The sequence below is a fragment of the Citrus sinensis genome, chromosome 4 (genome assembly GCF_022201045.2).
Source record: "Citrus sinensis cultivar Valencia sweet orange chromosome 4, DVS_A1.0, whole genome shotgun sequence".
In the NCBI taxonomy this organism is placed as follows: domain Eukaryota; kingdom Viridiplantae; phylum Streptophyta; class Magnoliopsida; order Sapindales; family Rutaceae; genus Citrus; species Citrus sinensis.
The window spans coordinates 20,183,853-20,204,154 of record NC_068559.1 but is presented as its reverse complement, the minus strand read 5'-3'; the positions used below and the strand labels follow the sequence as shown (position 1 = coordinate 20,204,154).

The 20,302-nt window shown below is 34.0% G+C and overlaps 3 protein-coding genes across 4 annotated transcripts; all 3 read left to right on the top strand.

Moving 5' to 3' along the window:
* Window positions 1-7,946: 7,946 nt before the first annotated feature.
* On the top strand, window positions 7,947-9,884 carry LOC102614361 (pentatricopeptide repeat-containing protein At3g25210, mitochondrial). The gene has a single exon (XM_006484741.4). The coding sequence runs from the start codon at window positions 8,113-8,115 to the stop codon at window positions 9,277-9,279; it is 1,167 nt and encodes a 388-aa protein (XP_006484804.1). The 5' UTR covers window positions 7,947-8,112; the 3' UTR covers window positions 9,280-9,884.
* A 413-nt stretch (window positions 9,885-10,297) lies between these two features.
* Window positions 10,298-12,603, top strand: LOC102614652 (peptidyl-prolyl cis-trans isomerase FKBP15-1). The gene is made up of 6 exons (XM_006484742.4): window positions 10,298-10,433; window positions 10,611-10,660; window positions 10,878-10,940; window positions 11,206-11,296; window positions 11,423-11,527; window positions 12,321-12,603. The coding sequence occupies exons 1-6, from the start codon at window positions 10,367-10,369 to the stop codon at window positions 12,404-12,406; spliced, it is 462 nt and encodes a 153-aa protein (XP_006484805.1). The 5' UTR covers window positions 10,298-10,366; the 3' UTR covers window positions 12,407-12,603.
* Window positions 12,604-15,199: 2,596 nt separating this feature from the next.
* Window positions 15,200-19,045, top strand: LOC102614954 (peptidyl-prolyl cis-trans isomerase FKBP62). Of its 2 annotated transcripts, none has more exons than XR_008054166.1 (13): window positions 15,200-15,550; window positions 15,650-15,736; window positions 16,176-16,436; window positions 16,533-16,607; window positions 16,700-16,780; window positions 16,871-17,065; window positions 17,142-17,234; window positions 17,326-17,501; window positions 17,614-17,736; window positions 17,835-17,981; window positions 18,059-18,186; window positions 18,391-18,704; window positions 18,812-19,045. XR_008054166.1 is itself a non-coding variant. In XM_052439787.1 (13 exons), the coding sequence occupies exons 1-13, from the start codon at window positions 15,370-15,372 to the stop codon at window positions 18,860-18,862; spliced, it is 1,719 nt and encodes a 572-aa protein (XP_052295747.1). In that variant the 5' UTR covers window positions 15,201-15,369; the 3' UTR covers window positions 18,863-19,045. The 2 variants fall into 2 exon arrangements, 1 of the variants encoding a protein (XP_052295747.1); XM_052439787.1 differs by having other exon boundaries at window positions 15,201-15,550; window positions 18,391-18,511.
* Window positions 19,046-20,302: the final 1,257 nt, after the last annotated feature.

Sequence of the window (20,302 nt, the reverse complement as noted above, 5' to 3'; positions counted from 1 at the left end):
ATAACCCACTGAAAAGAGTTCATCATCAGAATACACAAGCATATAATTTTTAGTTCTTTTCAAATACTTCATTATATGCTTGACCACAGTTCAGTGTTCAGGTCCAGGATTAGATTGATATCTACTAACCATCCCTACCGCAAAACAGATGTTTGACCGAGTGCAAAGCATGACATACATGAGACTTCTCACAACTTCTGCATAGGGAACTCGTCTCATTCTCTCTATTTCTTCATATGTTTTAGGTGATTGATCCTTATAGAATGTAATTCCATGTCTGAATGGTAATAAACCAGTCTTGGAATTTTCCATGCTAAATCTAGCCAATATCTTATCGATATAAACCGTTTGAGACAAGGCTAAAGTTTTATTTTTCTGGTCTCGTAGTAACTTGATACTAAAAATATAACTTGCCTATTCCAGATCTTTCATATCAAATTGTTTTGCTAACCAAATCTTTATTATAGTCAATACTTCTATATTGTTTCCAATTAGGAGAATATCGTCTACATAAAGAACTAGGAAGACTATATATTTTCCTTGAATTTTCTTGTACACACATGGTTCATCAATATTTTGAATGAATCCAAACGATTTAATCGCTTGATCAAATCTGATGTTCCATGACCGGAATGCTTGCTTCAATCCATAAATGGATCTCTGCAACTTACATACCATGTGTTCTTAGCCTTTCTGTATGAATCCATCTGGTTGTTGCATGTAAATGTCTTCTTCAAGATGCCCATTAAGAAAGGTAGTCTTGACATCCATTTGCCAAATTTCATAATCTAGTACTGTAGCAATGGAGAGCAAAATCCTGATGGATTTAAGCATAGCAACCGAAGAAAATGTTTCCTCGTAATCGATTCACTTTTTCTGAGTAAACCATTTGGCTACTAATCTTGCTTTAAATGTTTCCACCCTTCTGTCTACTCCTCTTTTTCTCTTGTAGATCCACTTGCATTCTATAGGTTTTACCCCTTTTGGTGCCTTTACAAGTTCTCAGACTTTATTGGAATACATGGATTCCCTTTCTTGATTCATGACATTTTTCCAAAATTCAACATCTCTATCTATTAGAGCTTCGTTGTAGCTAGTGGGATCTTGTACATGTTCATATGAGATAGCCGTATAAATTTCTCTCAATAACATGTATCTCGCAGGTAATCTAGTTACCCTCCCACTACGACGAGGTTCTAAGGTAGCGTTTACATTTTAGATTGGAGTGAGAATCCTAAGAAGTGAGAATCCTGAGATTAGGAGTGTGGAATGAGAGTGGGAGTAGGTTATTTACTTACACTGGAGTGGGAGTATGGAATTATCTTGGATTGGGGGGTAAATGGTATTAAATTACAGTTTTACCCTTATTTAAAGAATTATAATTTTTAATTACAAAATTAATAAAAAATACATTTGAAAAATAATTTTAATTATGTAGATCATAATTTTTTATTAATTTTAATTTGAATTATATAAATAAAAAATTATTAATAATAGCAATACAAATGAAACATTATCATTGATAATATAGTACAAAATTAATATTTCCTTAGAATAATATTTATTATTATAAATTAAATAAATATAATAATATTATATTTTCAAATAAAGATAGAATATAGTAATATTATTAATTCTCTATGAGTATAATAATATTATTTTTAAGTAATTTTAACTTAGAATCAATGTAAATTTTTATTTTTAACTAAATATAATAATATTATGTTTAAATATGTTTAATATTATTATTTTAATAAATTTAATTTATAAAATAACATACTAATATTATTTAAATAAATATAATATTATTTATTTTATTAAATTTAATAAAAATAAGTATGTTTATTATTTTTTTAATAAATGTAATTTATAATATAATATTATTATTTAAATAAATATGATATTATTTATTTTATTTTAAATATAAGGGTAGAAAGGGAAAAGGGGGAGTGAATTCCCACTCCCACCTCCCCCCATGGGAGTGGGAATCCCACTCCCCACTCTAAAATTAGGTGGGGCCCACGGAGTGAAATTTCCACTTCCCCCTTAAAAATTGCAAGTAAACATTGGAGTGGGAGGAATCCACACTCCTCACTCCCACTCCAGAAAGTAAACACTACATAAAAGTGATGGTTGTTCAAGGATAATCCTGTGTTGATCAGTTGGTTGTTGTTGTTCTTCCTATTCTGTAACAGGTGTTGAAAGCTGAGCATCAATTTGATCACCTGATAGTTCTTCAAGTATTTTCTTACTCTTAGGTTTGAAGTTATTCATATAGTCTTTCTCGAGAGAAGTGAAATGTGTGCTCACGATCACTTTCCTATCTTGAGCACTATAAAATAAATCTCCCCTTGTTCCTTTGGGATACCCCACAAACATACAAACCTCAGAACGTGAATCCATTTTGCCTGCATTTGGTTTCAGCACATGTGCTGGTGATCCCAAAATACGGACATGTCGTAAACTTAGTCTGCGGCCTGACCATAATTCTATTAGGATTTTAGGCACTGACTTAGATGGAACTAAGTTCAAGACGTAAATTGCAATTTCCAGTGCTAGTCCCCAAAAAGAGATTGGTAATGATGAATAACTAAGCATATATCTCACCATATCTAAAAGAGTTCTATTTTTTCTTTCAGCTACCCCATTTTGTTGTAGTGTTCCTGGGGCAGTCAACTGAGATATAATCTCATTTTCAACCAGATACTCTTTGAAATCTCCTAAGAGAAATTTACCACCTCAATCAGATCAAAGTTTCTTTATATTCTTATTCAATTGCTTTTCTGTCTCAGCCCTATACTCTTTGAATTTCTCAAGTGCTTCAGACTTATGATGCATCAAATAAACATAACCATATCTCGATTAATCATCAGTGAAAGTGATGAAATACTTATAACCTCCTCGAGCTTGTACATTGATTGATCCACATACATCTATATGTACTAATTCAAGTGGTACTGTTGCACGTACTTCTTTGGCCGAGAATGACCTTTTGGTCATTTTTCCTTCTAAACAGGATTCACAGAATGACAATGATTCATTTTCTAATGGACCCAAGAGCTCATCTTTGATCATTTTCTGTATCCTATTTTGGTTTATATGATCCAAACGTAAATGCCAGAAGTAACATTAGTTGGAAAAAATATTTATTTTCTTAGATAAATGTGTATACTCATCATTATCGATCACTGTGTCATGCATAAAATGAATCATTGGACGTAAATGATATAAATTATATTCCAATGTACTAGAACAAATAAGTTTCTTATTATAAAAAATAGAAACATAAGATCCAAAATTTACAGTGTACCCTTGTTTTGACAAACAAGCTACTGAAATTAAATTCCTCTTAATATCTAGAACATAAAGACAATTATTAAAAATTAAAGTCTCATTATTAAAAGATAATAAAACAGATCCAGTCTTCACTGCTGACACGAACTGTCATGTCCCTAACTGCAGCTTGACAATTCCTTCACTTATTTTCCTAGTTTCCTAAAACCAATAAAGTGAATTACAAATATGATTAGTTGCTCCTAAATCCAACACCCAAGTTTCAATAGGATTCTGAACTAAACATGCATCAATTACAAAAAGATTTCTCATACCTGATTTCACAATCTTAGAGCAATCCTTTTTCCAGTGACCTTTCTATCCACACTTGAAGCATTTGCCTTTTGGCTTGCCATCTTGCTTGGTAGATGGTCTCTTTTTCCCAGCTTTCTTTTTATCTTTGCCTTTCGGCTCAGGTCTAGAAGAGGAACCTTTTTCAACAATATTTTTGCTTCCCAAGGATTTCTCAGCATGATAGATCTCTTCAACAGAATGAAGTTCGTTCATCAATTCAGTTAAGGTCATGTTTTTTTGTTCATGTTATAATTGACCTTAAACTCCTTGAATGTTTCTGGCAGAGATTCTAGCACCTTGTCAATCTTTGAGTTATCATCGATTTGTGCTCCCTGAATCTCAGCCTCATTCAAATAGTCCATCATTTTGAGGACATGATCACGAACTTTTGTGCCCTTCCCTATTTTACTGTTCATAATTCCTTTCAGCGCTGCTTGTCTCGCGGAGAAAGTACTCTGCCCGAATATTTGTTGGAGACTATCGATTATTTCAGTGGCAATCTCCAAGTTTTGATGTTTGGTCTGTAAAATATTAGAAATCGAGGCTAAAATATAGCATTTTGCCATTTCATTAGCCTTTTGTCATTTCTCATAAAGCCTCCTCTGATTTTTATGAGCATCTTCCGCTGGAACTGGAGGGCACGACTGGGTTAAAACATATTTTTAATTTTCAGCAGTGAGGACAATAAATAGATTTCTTTTCCAATCTATATAGTTATCTCTAGTGAGTTTGTTTTGACTCAGAATAATAGTAAGTAGGCTCAGGGAAGACATTTTCTGAAAAATAAAACATTCATGCATGAATAATTTAAAATAATATTCACAATAAATGACAAAAATGCATAAAACCATAAATGCATTTTAATTTACTATAACGATAATCTAGTACCGCTTTGACAAGTTATCCGTTGGGGAAGTCATGTCTATACTTACTAGACCCAATTACCCATTAGATTATTTACTTTCAATCTACGGTTTTTTCATATCAATAGTCACTGTTGAGGTGAACAATTGATTGAAAAATATTTTAATTTTATCTTTAAAGAAGTTCATTAAATAAAATATCTAATAGATATACCCTCCAAAGAGAGCATCACCATATTATGAAGTCAAGGTATATATATAATTTTATTTTTGAACTAACAATAGAGCTCATGGGAAAATTATCTTGAATTTTCCCTCTCCCACTCAATATTTTAAAATTGGTTTTTCCTTTTTAAAACATACATTAATTATATTGTTAATTGCATGCTTCCTATAATATTATCTAGATGATATCCAATATTATTAAGCATATGCAAATTTCAAACAATATAATGAGATTCATAATTAATGAATGACATGTATCATTATACATAGAGTAACACTACCTATTCTATATGACATGTTATCATCCATAACATAACATATAGAAAAATAATTAAATAATCTTAATTCATAGCTTTCCTAAAATGAAAAAAATACATTAACCCTAAGCCTAATCTTCATTGGGCTTCTTGTCAATGGCAATCTTCCATAGGCTTGTCTTTATTAATGGATTAGGAGAAATTAAGCTTTTAAATTTATTATTGGTCCCATTTTAATTTTGAAAGGAAATAAATAAATAATTTTTTTAAATAAAATTTTTTGACCAAAAAATAAATTTAATGTGTTCAATTTCATTTATGTATTTTAATCCATTAAGCCCAATTTCAATTGGGCCTAAAACTATGATTCATTAAGTCCAAAACTATTTTTGGACTTAAATACAAAAAATTAAAAATGTGACTGCCCAAAGGAAGCAATTATGGAACTATAGGGATCTCAATGATAAAAACCATTGAAACCCTAAATCCATCTTTTTCTCCCCTTTTCTTCTCCAACCGCCATCACCAGAAAGACAGCCACCGCTCAGAATTTCCAGCCATCTCCCGCGCCGATTTGATCCCCGCCACCTCACTGGAAAGCTCCCAAACTCACGCACACAACTTGCTGGCCACGTTACTTGCCGCTGCAACTGCTGGCAGCGTTGCTTGCAGCACGCAGCTGGCCACGCGGGCCGCGCATGCTGCTGCACGTGCAGCTCAGCGCGCTGCTGGCCACGCTGGCCGTGCGCGCTGGTTGGTTGCCACTGTAAATTTCCAGCAATTCCTTTGATCAGTCGTCCCATGATTATTCTTCAGCGATTTAGAAATTTCCTAGGCCAATTTTGGCTTACAAATTTTCTATAACAGTAAAATAAATCAAGAGGGAAACATGGTGATAAAAGACCACCCCTCTTGTTACAAATTCAAAGAAAAAATACAGTAGAGAATCTAACCATAAATTAAGACAAACCATAAGTATGTTTTATTCATATATTAAACAAATAATATATATCTGAATAAAATGTGACACTCTAATACATAAATATCAAGATTGATTTCATACGAAATTCTTATATATTAATATGAGATGGCTCTGATACCAATTGTTGGAGAAAAATCAGTTTTTAAAATTTTATAAAAACTTTTAGGATCGCTCTCATACAATATATAAGAATTTGTAATCTAGAAATCGTATACTAAAAATTCAATTTGGCTTTTTCCGCTGAAGTGATTTAGGCTCCCATATCACGATCTATCACCACCACTCCTGTTAGATCACGATCCATCACCATCACTCATGTTAGATCACGATCCGCCACCAAATAATCTTCCAGTCTATGACTCAAGTTTAATCTGCACTTGACGTGTGAGCGCCTTTGTCACCACTAAAACAACTAGCACGAGAACATTTTTCTCTCAACAATAGAGAGAAAAATCTTTTTCTCTGATCTGTATAAAGTTAATGTTCTCTTTCTTTTAGAAGAAAATAAACTCTTTTATATTTCTCTCTAGTGGAAACCATAGGCTCCATTTTTATATAATTTAATTCTATTAAATCAAGTTTGATTTAAATTAAAAATAATAAACCAAAAGTAACGTTACTTCTTTCTTGTCATAGGGGCCCACCTTGTAAAATAACATAAGATCCCTTAGACACAAGTACATTACATGTAGCCTTCCACTAAATAATATATTTAGGCTTTTAACCCAAATACCTAGTTATCTTGCTTATTAATCCAGTAGTGGCGCAATCAATTAAATGAGCTAACTCGGGGATCATTTGGGAACATACAATAGTAGCTATAATAATTAGGCATGTAATTAAACTAGCTCAATTATTTAATTCCAAATCTACTTCACTAAAAGATTGGAACTTACCTCCATAATTGTATGCTCGAATAATAATTCATCACAAGCCACATCGATTTCTTTATTGCATAATCCTTTGTATCACATCGTTAATTAAATCAATATCTCAACTGTCCAATCGATTTAATTACATCTTATTCCTTGATACTTATTGGTTTTCTCTAATGATCATTTTCAACATACTAAATATGTTGACACACTCTGGCCAGAGAATTCTATGATCAAGTGCCGAAAACCCATCAATAGATATGTTGTATAAATTTTATATTGTTAATCTATATCTCCAATACTCATAAATGCTCCCCCCAAGATACCGAGTAATCTTAACCACAATTGTGTCGTGCCCTTGGTAACTCATATGGAATAACAATTACAATAATGAAATCATAACTAACTCAAGATTAAGATTAAAGTAAAATCAATGCCTATGAGATTTAATAAATCTGAAAGTCATTTCAAGGTTAATTAAATCTCATATAGTCATATGTGATCATATTCAATGTAGTCGTACTACATCAATAAATTCATACATAATTAAGATAAATCATTCAATGAATTATTACAGTCTATACCTAAATAAAGTGCCCAACTTTATTTATCAACTGCGAACTAAATTTATTTAATCATAAGATAACTTGTATTTATGTCTTCTGTGAATCTACATGATGATAACATAAATACATATAATATGATTAAATCGACTTTAATCAAAATATTAATGTAATTAAGATATTTGAATAAAATACCTCATTTATTTTATTAATTAAAAATTATTTATTACAATTAAATAAACACATATGCTTTTAAAGAGCATATTTTCCCAACACCATTACCCACCAAGTCTTTTTGCTGTCAAGATGGGTGATGGTCGGGCGATAGTTTACAGCTTAATCATCATCCATTAGAAAAAAAAAAGAAAAGAAATTTGTTAAATTCATTTTAATAGAACCTTATTAAAATGAATTAATCAGATTTTAATTATTATAGGTTTACTTTAAATGCACAAATATTGCCGTGATGAGGTCCGGTGAAAAATGAGCTTAACTAAGTTTTAATGTCTCGTAAAAAATGGGCCTGGACCCGATAAATTTGGGCAGGGGCCCATAAAGTCCTTCGCCGAAGTGAGTCGTGTTGAGTCGTTTCACACACTTTCAGTCTTTCACTTGCAGGCAGTAGCAGAGACCAGAGAAGCATCGAACAACAAACTGCGAAATATTGTTGCTCAAAGCGCATCGCTTCACCATTTACCTTTGTCGCCCTTGCCTGTGATAATGCCTGTCACCTTCCTTCGCCTTCTCACCACGGCTCTCAAAAACTCCAAATTCCCCTCTATCGCGCCTCTCACCTCTCTCCACGTACCCGCAATCCCCTCCACTCCCTCCGCCCACCCGTCACTCTACCAACCCCACCGCCTCAGCTCCAACCCACCCACTCCGAACCCAAACCCCCAAACCCGAACCCGAACCCCACTCGAAAAGCAATTCGAAACCTGGATCCAACACCTCAAACCCGGCTTCACCCCGTCCGACGTCGTTTCCGCCTTGCAGGCCCAATCAGACCCCGATCTCGCCCTCGACATCTTCCGATGGACGTCCCAGCAGCACGGATACAGGCACAACCACGAAAGTTACTGCGCCATAATCCACATTCTAATCAACGGCAGGCGCTACCGCAACGTGGAGACCCTCCTCGAAGAAGTCCTCGCCGGCAACTGTGAGATGTCTGTTCCTTTGTATAACTCGATAATTAAATTCTGCTGCGGCCGCAAGCTTCTGTTTAATCGCGCTTTTGATGCTTACAAAAAAATGCTGAAATCACACAACTGTAAGCCCACACTTGAGACATTCACTTTGTTATTAAATGCATTGCTTAGGAGATTCAACAAGTTGAATGTTTGTTATGTTTATTTACATTCGGTTAGGTCTCTAACGAAGCAAATGAAATCTTTAGGAGTTATACCCGATACATATGCCTTGAATATGATTATTAAGGCTTATTCTAAGTGTCTTCAGGTTGATGAAGCTATTAGGGTTTTTCGTGAAATGGGGTTGTATGGATGTGAGCCGAATGCTTTTACTTATAGTTATATTGCTAGAGGATTGTGTGAGAAGGGGAGAGTGGAGCAGGGTTTTGGGTTTTATAAGGAGATGAAGGAGAAGGGACTCGTGCCGAGTGGAAGTTGCTATATGATTTTGATATGTAGTCTTGCTCTAGAGAGGAGGTTTGAGGATGCTCTTGAGGTTCTGTTTGATATGTTGGGTAATTCAATGGGGCCGGATATGCTGACATATAAGACTTTGTTGGAAGGGTTGTGTAGGGAAGGGAGGGAGAGTGAGGCTTTCGACTTGCTTGAGGAGTTTCGAAAGAGGGATGTGGTGATGGGTGATAGAAACTACAAGACATTGTTGAATGGATTGCATTTTCAAAATCAAGAGTAGATTACACATGCAATTTTCCTTTCTTTGGAGTTATGTAATTTTGATGTCAATTTCAACAGCGAATCAAGTTTGCAACAGCCAGTAAACGACAGTAGGTTTCCAGTCTGGCCTGTTCGTAATGACTTATGAATTCTGGATATTAAGTCTTGATATGGCTCTATCTGGATTTTCCTAAGATTGATTCACATCTTGTTGTGATGTGAATTTCCATGATTATTCTATTCTAGACCATATCTCTACTTTGTGCTTTATAAAATTTTATGCATTTTGGTCTGGAGGCTTGAAGAGAAGAGAATCTTCGATGTGCTACTTGATGCAGGCTGTCAAGTTTATCGCTTGAAATTGCTAAATGGGTTTTCACTGTTGGTTATGAATGCTGGCACATATTGCAGGCAAAGGGTCCAACAGATTCGCCATATCTCATTCTTTATTCTGAAGAGTACAAGAGTGGAAGTGGTGTGCTTCGCTATATGAGGCATGTTGATTGTTGTGACTGTCTCACACAGTGAATGGAAGATGTTGACGGTAATGTAACCTGATAAATATGTTGAAGAATGTATTTCTAAACTAGCTTCTATCAATGAATGCACATCCTTTCTCTGTCTGATCCTAATATAAGGACAATTCTTTGGGTTCCAGTTAAATCGTGGTAAACACATCAGTGTTTTTTTTTTAACTTTATGTACGTATATGTACATACATAAATCTGCAAAGGCTCTCCTTTTCAATTTCTCAATTATACATACACAGTTGATGAAAAAGCAAGACTTCGGTGGAAACAGTGATGAAAACTAGCATTTACAACTAGCATTTACTTCCAGCTCGAATTGGATCACATATAGTAGTAATTAATTAAGTCAACAGAAACTTCATCTTAAGGGAAATCAGAGAACTGAATGCACATTAGTTTTAAAAAATTCCATGGGCCGCGGGGCGATGACGGCTATTTAAGTGGACCCTAGTTTTGAACCCACACATGTTTTATGACTTTAGCCCATTAGATCCAGATCCATATTGATAAAACTTTCTACACAGAGAAGAAAAAGACAGACGCTCAATTTGGAGACAAACAGAGAGAATTGTGAAGATGAGTTTCAACTCAGTATTGAATATCGCCGCTGCAATTTCGTTCCTTTTGGTTCTTTCGACGTTAGGTAATTCACTTATCTACTTTCCTATTCGATCAATATTATCGACACTTAAATGCCCTTCTTTTTAAGTTTTATTTGCTTTAACATTTGTAGATCTGATCACCCTGAGACATTTTTTTTTTTTGTAATTTTCATAAAATTTCAATTCTCAAAACGGGTTCTTTTTGTTTTCTTTTTCAGTTTCTGCTAACAAGTCAGGCGATGTAACAGAGTTACAGATTGGCGTAAAGGTGAATTCTTTTACAGTTTTGTATTTATTGCATTAACCTTGATCACGATTATTCTAGTGAGAAATTAAGGTGTCTCAGGTTTGTAGTGGTTATTTGATGATATTCTTGTGAAGGAATGGGTATTTAGGTTCTGTTGCTTTAGATTTTGTTTTTGGTTTTCGCGATGATGACGGCTTTCTTGCTCACTTATTATTTTTGCTTCTTTATACTTTTACAGTACAAGCCAAAAACCTGTGACATTCAGGCTCACAAAGGTGATAAAATCAAAGTACATTACCGGGTAAGTTGCTTGAATCTCCAATTTGCTTTTAGTTTCATGCTTAATCGCTTGATGGGGGAATTTATTGTTGCGTGAGGGAATAGCAATTTTCCAGCAATCATGGATGCTGTTACTATGTGTTTGTGATTTCAGGATTCTGATTGCTCAAGCGCATATGTATTTCGGTGCTCATGTTATATCTTTTATATAATTGTTCTGACTGAATAAAAAAATCCATTTTGGATTCAATTTCTTGGCTGATATTGTTTTTTAATTATCACTGCAGGGAAAACTGACTGATGGAACTGTTTTTGATTCCAGTTTTGAAAGAGGTGATCCCATTGAATTTGAGCTTGGCAGCGGTCATGTAATCAAAGGTGCGCGTGGATTAATAGTTTTACTTTTGTGAAGTCTTACCTGTTCTGCCTCCATCCTCCACGTTAACCAAAGTCGGCTTGTTTATGTTGCATTGACATTATTTATGATTGAATTACTCTTTGTAGGATGGGACCAAGGACTTTTGGGAATGTGCGTCGGTGAGAAGCGAAAGTTGAAAATTCCTGCAAAGCTTGGTTATGGGGCCCAGGGTTCTCCCCCTACCATCCCAGGTATCGTTTTTCCTTTGGCTTCTTCCTTCTGTGGTCTTACCAGTCACCGTAAATTTGTAAACATGCTGCCAAGCTATCTCTTCTAAGCTCATAATTAGATGATTGGAAACTTATAAACTTGGTCAAGCAGGGAGTGATGCTTTCATCTAAGATTATATGATTTTTGGCTTTAATTTAGAGAACTAGTGTACAGTTGCAATGGTTAGGTAGAACTAATGAGCTCTGATAATATAAAATCTGTAGCCACTTCAGTTGGTGATACCTAGTGACCAATCTGACTCTACTAGATTATTGCTCCTCGGAGTTTAGAATGATGGAATTTTTTTACTTTCCTGTCTCCGTAGATAGCTGAAACAGGATAATGCTGATTCTTTTAGACAGCTGATTATCTTTTACCATATTGATTAATATTTTATAATGTCAGTTTAATTTCACTTGAAAACTTTGACCGTAAAATGGGGTTGGGATGTAAACACCCAAGCATCTATGTATTCTAGTCAATGCTTATAGTTAGTTGCTGAGTTCATAATACCAAATGCTACTGTTTGACATCAATTAACTCCATTTCTTGAAGGTTCGGACTAGGATAGTTGAACTTTAAGAATTCCTACTGTTCTTATGTCAGAATTCCAAGTCACACTATCTCAATTTTGTTATGTATGCTGTAGTTATTAAATGGATATTTTAGAGAGATATTTCATTAGGTAAACTATAGTGTAGAATCACTTGGTTAAATGAGACATCAGAAAATATAGTTGACGAGACGTAATAATTGATTGTTTGAAAATTTCAGGTGGAGCAACATTGATCTTTGACACCGAGCTTGTAACAGTAAATGGGAAACCAGCAAGCGGAGAGAAAACTGAAGATGAGCTATGATTACCTCTCGATTGAGCAGATTTACCTAAGTCATTCCTGTTGCTTTTAATGTATCGGCATAAACCAGGTTTCATAGGCCAGAATAATTTATCTATTTAGTGACCTACAGCTGAACAATTTTTGTTGTTTGGATCAGAAGAAATCTTTTTAAGGGGACAAAATATTAATCTCTGAATATTCGGAAGGTTGGTTGCCTCGCTCTTAAGTGATGCGAACATAGCATTATTAGATTTTTCGCAGATCTCCCAGTACCCTGACATGGAGTATGGATCTTTCTGGTCTCTGATCATATCACCTTTAGTGTGACTGTGACATAGTAACATTTCCCCTTTTGAATGGACGGAATGTTATTGTTCGTTTGGCCGGAGACTTTTGGTGTACTGTTTCTAGAGTTGTGCCTTTGGTTGATTCCATAATAAAAACTTTAAAAATAATGAATTCGAATATTTCGTTTATATAATCCATAAAGCATGCTAAAATTTTGTATATGCTATGATTTGTCGGATCATTCAAGAAAAAATTTGATGAATTATTTAAATTTTTATGATTTACGCATTACTCTTGTACGGAATTTCTCTTGTCAGCCTTACAATTCTTTTTTTTTGGTTTTCCTCAAAAATGTTAAAAAACTGTAATAAAGTACTTAAATAATAATAATAATGTAGAGAGATCTCTGTATCGTAAAATTTTATTAGAAATTATTTAAAATTTTGTAACATTTTTTCTCAAATTTTCCGAACAATTACGGTAATGAGAAATATTAAAAAGAAATTAAAAAATTAAGCTGTTGGTGCTGGTGAATTTTTCTCAAGTTTTCAAAAAGGGATATCAAGATCCCCTTTTGATCATAATATCCTATACTTCTATTATCCCAAAATTGATTCTAATGTTTTATAATAAATAGAAATATAACATTAAAATAAATTTAATAGTTTATACATTTTAAAACAATTTCAATATTTAAAAAATATTTTAATATTTTATTATATTAAAGTAAATTTTATACTAAATAGAATCATAATATTAAATTAAATATATTAACTTTAAATTATTTTAAATATTATGTTAAATAATAATTTTAACCTTATTAGTATGTGGGAATTTTTTTTAATTGTGAAATGTATTTAATGCAAATATTTATTTAAAATCCCACAATAAAAAAATATTATTAAAATAAATATAATAATTTACATATTTAAATTTATTGAAATATTTTAAAATTATTAGTCTACTACATAGATTACATTATTTATATAATATTATTATTTAAAAAATTAAAGTCAATTTTTTGGGGATAATAGAGGTAAATGATATAATGGTCAAAATGGGGTCTTGATACCCCTTTTTGAAAGCCTAAGAGTGTTGGTGATTATTTTACCAAACCCTGGAGGTGTGTATGTCTTTTTTTCTTATTTATCTTATCATTGTTAAAGAGAGTGAAATTTTGTGGAATAAAAAATTTAATTAAAATAATATAAATTTATTTATGTTTTATTTTTCCACCCTTCTATTTACTATATAAATAAATAAATAAATATTTAGAAAATAAAATTAGAAAAGTCTTTAGTAATGCTGCGCTAGTTACTAGCTTTTGCAATTATAAATTCTAAGTATTCTCAATCACTAACAGCTAAGCCTAGATTTTGGTGTCGAACACTTGCAACATATAGACTTACAACACAATAGTTTTAGTTCCAATTATAGTAAATCCAAAATAGTTAAAAAAATTTCATACATTACAAAATTTTCTAATGTAAATTCCCATTTTTCTAATTTTTCTTGGAGACTTAGGTCCTCTTTGATATTAAGGTAGGGATGGCAAATATTCAATTATATAAATATAAATATATAATTATCCATAATAGATATATCTATATCCATATCCAGTATTTAATATTGGACATGAATATAGATTTTATCCATATAACTATGGAGATCCATAGATATCCATGAATATTTTATTTTTATTATAAAAAAATAATAATATAAAATAATTAAAATTTCAATATCAAATTTAGCTATTAAACTATTTATATTAGTAATATATATATATATATATATATATATATATATATAAAATAAAATGGCGGTCCGGTGGTCGGTGGCGGCGGTCCGACGAATTCTGGTGGAGGTCCGGCAACCTTCCGGCAACCTTTCGGCAAAGCCGGCGGTGGTCCGGTGACCTTCCGACAAGATCCGACGGTAATTCCGGCAACATTCCAGCGATATCCGACGGTGGTCCGACGAGGTCTAGTGGTGGTCCAGCGACTTTCCGGTGGAGGTCCATTTATAATATTAAATTAATAAAATAAAATAATAATTATTAATAGTATTAAATAAGTTAAAAAATTAAAGGGTAATTTTGAAAATTTTAGTTTTTAATATAAGAAGAATTTAAATTTTTCACTAGTTAATATAATATTTTTACAATTGTTTGTTTATAATATTTTTAATTTTTAATTTTATAAAATTAAAATTTTTTAAACTTATGTTAAGTTAAACGGATATCTATTGGGTAAAAATAATTATTCATATCCATCCATATTCATCTGGATATAATTTTAAAATATCTATTTTAAAATCTAAAATTTTTTAAATAAATATTATCTAATCTAATTAAATAAATATTATAAAAATTTATTATGGAGCGATCCAATCCTCATCCCAACCGGTGATCGCATCTTAATCGTAAATCTAAATTCCCGAAAAAGGGTGAAGAAAAGTATCTGGAACCATCTGGGCTCGGCGTTTGGCATCGTATTTTTAAAAAGTACAAAAACCCTCGTAGAAGCCTCTAGAACCCAAGGCTTCACCTCGCTCCTACACACAACAATAAAAGAGAGAGCCCAACCCCCTTTGTCTCTCAGCCTATAGCGGATATCACTGTCGCACGCATTTAGCATTTCACATAATCAGCAGCTCTCTCTCTCTCTCTCTCTCTTTCTCTCGTTCGTTAGAAGAAGATGGATGAGGATTTTGATATTCCAGCTGCGAATGAGATGGACGCGGACATGGATCTTCCCGACGATGCTCCCATGATGAAGGTTGGGGAGGAGAAGGAGATCGGTAATCAAGGTTTGAAGAAGAAGCTTGTCAAGGAAGGCGAAGGCTGGGACACTCCTGAAAATGGCGACGAAGTTGAAGGTATCTCTATATTTTTTTCTTCTTTTTTTTTTAATTTCTAATGATTTTTATTTGGCTTTTAAAGTTTTTTTTTCCTTATTTTGTATTGTTTTGTTGCAGTTCATTATACTGGAACGTTGCTGGATGGTACTCAGTTTGATTCCAGTCGTGATAGAAGCACTCCTTTTAAGTTCACGCTTGGTCAAGGTAATTCTTTTTTCTTTTTTTTTTTGAAATTTCTTATTGATGTGTGAATAATTTAGTATTAGGTTATCATAAGTAAGGTATCACTGTATAGGTGTAACTTGTAGCAATTGATGATGACGATGATGTTCTGCATTCTTATTGAACTAATGACATGGAAGATTAATTGTGGAAACTAAATTGTAAGGATTTTTTTTTTCCGAGGAGAAAGAAAGAAATTGTTGAAAATTATTGTATTTTCTGAGATTTTTTTATACTGAAAACTACTGCTATAAATTTTTAATGGGGCCTCATTCTGTTGAAAGAATGAGACCTTCTTAATGCCAGCAAGGCATCAGTTAGAGACGTTATTGAGAAGATAATCTATGTACTGGCAGAGATGTGCTGTTAAAGTAAACATAGAGATGAATTGGAAAAAGTAATACCTCTACTGGATGTGCAGGGAATGTGATTAAAGGATGGGACATAGGTATTAAGACTATGAAGAAAGGTGAAAATGCTGTCTTCACCATTCCTCCTGAGCTTGCTTATGGTGAATCTGGTTCACCACCGACCATTCCTCCAAATGCCACTCTTCAGTTTGATGTTGAATTACTATCTTGGACTAGTGTCAAGGACATTTGCAAGGACGGTGGGATTATTAAGAAGATCCTCAAGGAAGGAGAAAAATGGGAGAATCCCAAGGACCTTGATGAAGTTCTCGGTACTATTATGATTCCTAATCTTATATGATTATTGATCACAGCTTTGTCGAAGAACTTGGTTGAGTAAATACATTTCATGCTTGATGTGACTGCAGTTAACTACGAAGCTAGACTTGAGGATGGTATGGTTGTTGGAAAAGCAGATGGTGTAGAATTCACTGTTAAAGATGGTTAGTATCTAAGTATTGATTGTCAAATTATCTTTGAATATTTGTGCCTCTTTGTTCTCCAGATCATTTCTGATTCTTACCCATGTATTTAGGTCATTTCTGTCCCACGTTAGCGAAGGCTGTAAAGACGATGAAGAAGGGAGAGAAGGTACTTCTTGCAGTGAAGCCACAATGTAAGATTTTAACTAGTGTACCTTGAGTTATTTGAAGTAACATGCTATAGTTACAAATTACTTATCTTTTTGCCTTCTGTTTGGTGGTAGATGGATTTGGGGAGAAAGGGAAGTCTGCCTCAGGCAACGAAGGTGCAGTCCCACCAAATGCAACACTTCAGATTGCTTTGGAGTTAGTTTCATGGAAGACTGTGTCCGAAATCACTGATGACAAGAAGGTTATCAAGAAGATTTTGAAAGAAGGGGATGGGTTTGAGCGCCCTAATGAAGGAGCTTTTGTCAAAGGTTTGTGTTAACTAGTTGGAGCTTATATATGATGTTCAACTGTTGTGTACAGAATTCTGATTATATTTTGTGGCAGTCAAATTGATTGGGAAGCTGCAAGATGGTACCGTGTTTGTGAAAAAGGGTCATAGTGAGGAAGAGCAGCTGTTTGAGTTTAAGACAGATGAAGGTAGTAATAGCCAGGGATATATAATTTCTCTTTACTAAAAATTTTTTCTAGTTGACAGTATCAAAATATGATTGATTTATTTTTTGGACAGAGCAAGTCATTGATGGGCTTGATAGAGCGGTGATTACAATGAAGAAAAATGAGGTTGCACTGCTGACAATAGCACCAGAGTATGCTTTTGGCTCGGCTGAGTCGCAGCAGGAGCTGGCTGTAGTACCTCCTAATTCAACTGTGCATTATGAGGTTGAGCTGGTGTCCTTTGAAAAGGTATGTTGATGGGCTTACCTGGGTTTTGTTGTAGCTTGATTAAAATTTTAGTAGTTGGACTAGGTATGAGAATGTTCGGACGGGCTTCATTTATAATTTTCTCCTCTCTCAGGAGAAGGAATCGTGGGACATGAATACTGAGGAAAAGATTGAAGCCGCGGGGAAGAAGAAGGAACAAGGGAATACATTGTTTAAGGCAGGCAAATATGCAAGAGCCTCAAAGAGATATGAGAAAGTATGTAACGTGTGGAATGTGTATGACACCATATTATATTATTATCTGATCCATTAATCCTAGGATTGATTGAATTTGTTTGATCTACTTGTACGCAGGCTGTCAAGTACATCGAGTATGATACTTCCTTTGGTGACGAAGAGAAAAAACAGGCAAAGGCATTGAAAGTTGCTTGCAATCTCAATAATGCTGCTTGCAAATTGAAACTCAAGGATTACAAGCAGGCAGAAAAATTATGCACCAAGGTCCAACAACAGAAGAAATTTTACTTCTTCCTATTTTTAATATTTATGCGAGGTTATAAACTATTTTAATTGTGCAGGTGCTTGACTTGGATAGTAGAAATGTGAAAGCTCTGTATAGAAGGGCTCAGGCATACATTCAGATGGCAGATTTAGATTTGGCAGAGTTTGATATCAAGAAAGCACTTGAGATTGATCCTGATAACAGGTACATGACCTGTTCTGTCCAGTCATAGCATTGGGCTGAAGAATTTTTGGCTTGGAATGGTTTTGGTTTTGGTTGTAGAAAAACTTGTGTTTGATTTTTCTCTTTTTGTGGAACTGTTTGATATTTAATGTGGACAATGAGATTTGGCTACATTGCTTCTTTCATGTTCTAATCATTCTTTTTTATGCTTTTGTGGTGACTCAGGGATGTCAAGTTGGAGTACAAAACTTTGAAGGAGAAGATGAAGGAATACAACAAGAAAGAGGCTAAGTTTTATGGCAACATGTTTGCGAAGATGAGTATGTTTGGATCTGCTGAATCCAATGTAAATCTCTGATTCTTTTGGAATTGAATGGTTGTAAAATCACAAGATGCTTTTCACATTTACAGATACAGGTTCTGACTTGGACTGTGGGGGTTGACCCCTTTGGTTCTTGTTAAGATATTAAGATTTGAAGCTAGACTAGGACCTTAGCTCGGTTGGGTATTCTCTTAACAGAAAAGTTTGATGAACACAAGTCTCTCTCTTTTTTTTTAATAGTGATTTTTTGGTTTTTTTTTTTTCCCGCCCAGTGCTTATTATTCTTTCTGCAATATTTTAATGTGATGTTTTGCGAATTTGCAGAAAGCAGAGCCCAAGGAGGCAGAGCCCATGAGCGTAGACAGCAAGGCATGACTGAAGTATAATCAATTTGATTTTTAGATATATATTAATTGCTGGTTTTTGTGTTCCAATTCCATGGATTGTAGGACTTGTTGGGTCGTTTGCCTTACAGAATGAGAAGTTGTAATGGACCTTTCTTTTATTTGATTACATTTTCTTGATGAACCGATGACGGTATAAGAAACTTCTTAATAACGTGTTTCTTTCTTTCTCCTCCTCTTCTTCCTTCCCTTCTTCTCAAATAAATGTGACCAAATTTATAGTTTTACACGAGGTCTTCCCGAAATAAATGTGGGGTCCAGCTGTGGTACTACAGTGGTACCATACTACAGCTTCTAACCATTGGATTCAGCTTTGAGGACCACTGTAGGTTGGTTCTAATGACTAGATGTAGCTGTGGTATGGTACTATTATGGTACCATAGTTTTACCCATAAATGTGACCAGGTTTATAATTTTACACGGTGGTTCTATATGGTCGTCCGGTAGTGGAGTCTTTTTTGATAAATTTTTGCAAGTGCATCAGACCTGTTAGATGGCTAGATACTTTCATGATGCTAGTGCTTCAGTCTGCAGCTGAGCTTGACTGTCAACAGTTGAATCTTTGCTGTCAATATACAAGACTAGAAGTAATAGCATGTTAAGCGTGAAACTATTTGACGTGGGATTGTCTATGTGCGCCGAAACTTTAGATATTGAGGTAGAATTACCGAGTGGAATGAGCATCAACTCCAATAAATGAGGTGGCTGTTCTGTTCGTAATTATCTTAGCTTTCGCACAAATTATGTTCAAAACGTTGTATTTTGAACCAATTCAACTCACATGTATAATATATGGGTTTTGCTAAGCTGATTCATAAATCATAATATCTATGTAGTTACTGTACTTATGAGTTAAATTATTGAGATAAATGAAGAAGCCTTAATGCACTTTTTAAGGAATTGGCCGCAGTTGTAGCGTAGTAGTGGTGCAAGCTCCTCCATTTTTGCGAAGAGCACTGTTACATTTTTAAAGTCGGATGTTGCGTAACACGGTGTCCTCGTGTGCGTTGCTCTCAAATGTTTGACTTGAGCTAGGGAAGGGAATAACATCGATTAGCCATTACTTGAACCAACGGGCTCAATAATGTGTCCCTAAATTTCCTATTAATGCATATGAACTGGTCCCTAAATTTCCGATTAATGCATATGAACTGTCAAAAAAGAGAACACCATAGTCTTACTTGAGACTCACTTATGCCCCAAAACCTGCTAAAACAATTCCGAATTATTCTTTTGTTAATGGAGTTGAATTAGTTTGAATGAAGCTAAATGTTTAAGTTCAAATGTTTTTTTTTTTTTTTTCAATTGCTAGAAGCAAATATTCAGCAGTTTTTTTTTTTTCAATTGTCGGAAGCAAATATTAAGCAGCTTTAATATTTGTTTTGGCAAGATATTGTGCTTTGTGTAAGAT

What these genes read in the sequence shown, in the direction of transcription:
- LOC102614361 (XM_006484741.4), top strand. Translation starts at nt 8,113, where the DNA reads ATGCCTGTCACCTTCCTTCGCCTTCTCACCACGGCTCTCAAAAACTCC.
- LOC102614652 (XM_006484742.4), top strand. Translation starts at nt 10,367, where the DNA reads ATGAGTTTCAACTCAGTATTGAATATCGCCGCTGCAATTTCGTTCCTT. An exon ending in AAATCAAAGTACATTACCGG is followed by an intron (nt 10,941 to 11,205) that starts GTAAGTTGCTTG and finishes TTATCACTGCAG; the next exon opens with GGAAAACTGACTGATGGAAC. An exon ending in TTCTCCCCCTACCATCCCAG is followed by an intron (nt 11,528 to 12,320) that starts GTATCGTTTTTC and finishes TGAAAATTTCAG; the next exon opens with GTGGAGCAACATTGATCTTT.
- LOC102614954 (XM_052439787.1), top strand. Translation starts at nt 15,370, where the DNA reads ATGGATGAGGATTTTGATATTCCAGCTGCGAATGAGATGGACGCGGAC. An exon ending in AAATGGCGACGAAGTTGAAG is followed by an intron (nt 15,551 to 15,649) that starts GTATCTCTATAT and finishes GTTTTGTTGCAG; the next exon opens with TTCATTATACTGGAACGTTG. An exon ending in TGAGTTTAAGACAGATGAAG is followed by an intron (nt 17,235 to 17,325) that starts GTAGTAATAGCC and finishes TTTTTTGGACAG; the next exon opens with AGCAAGTCATTGATGGGCTT.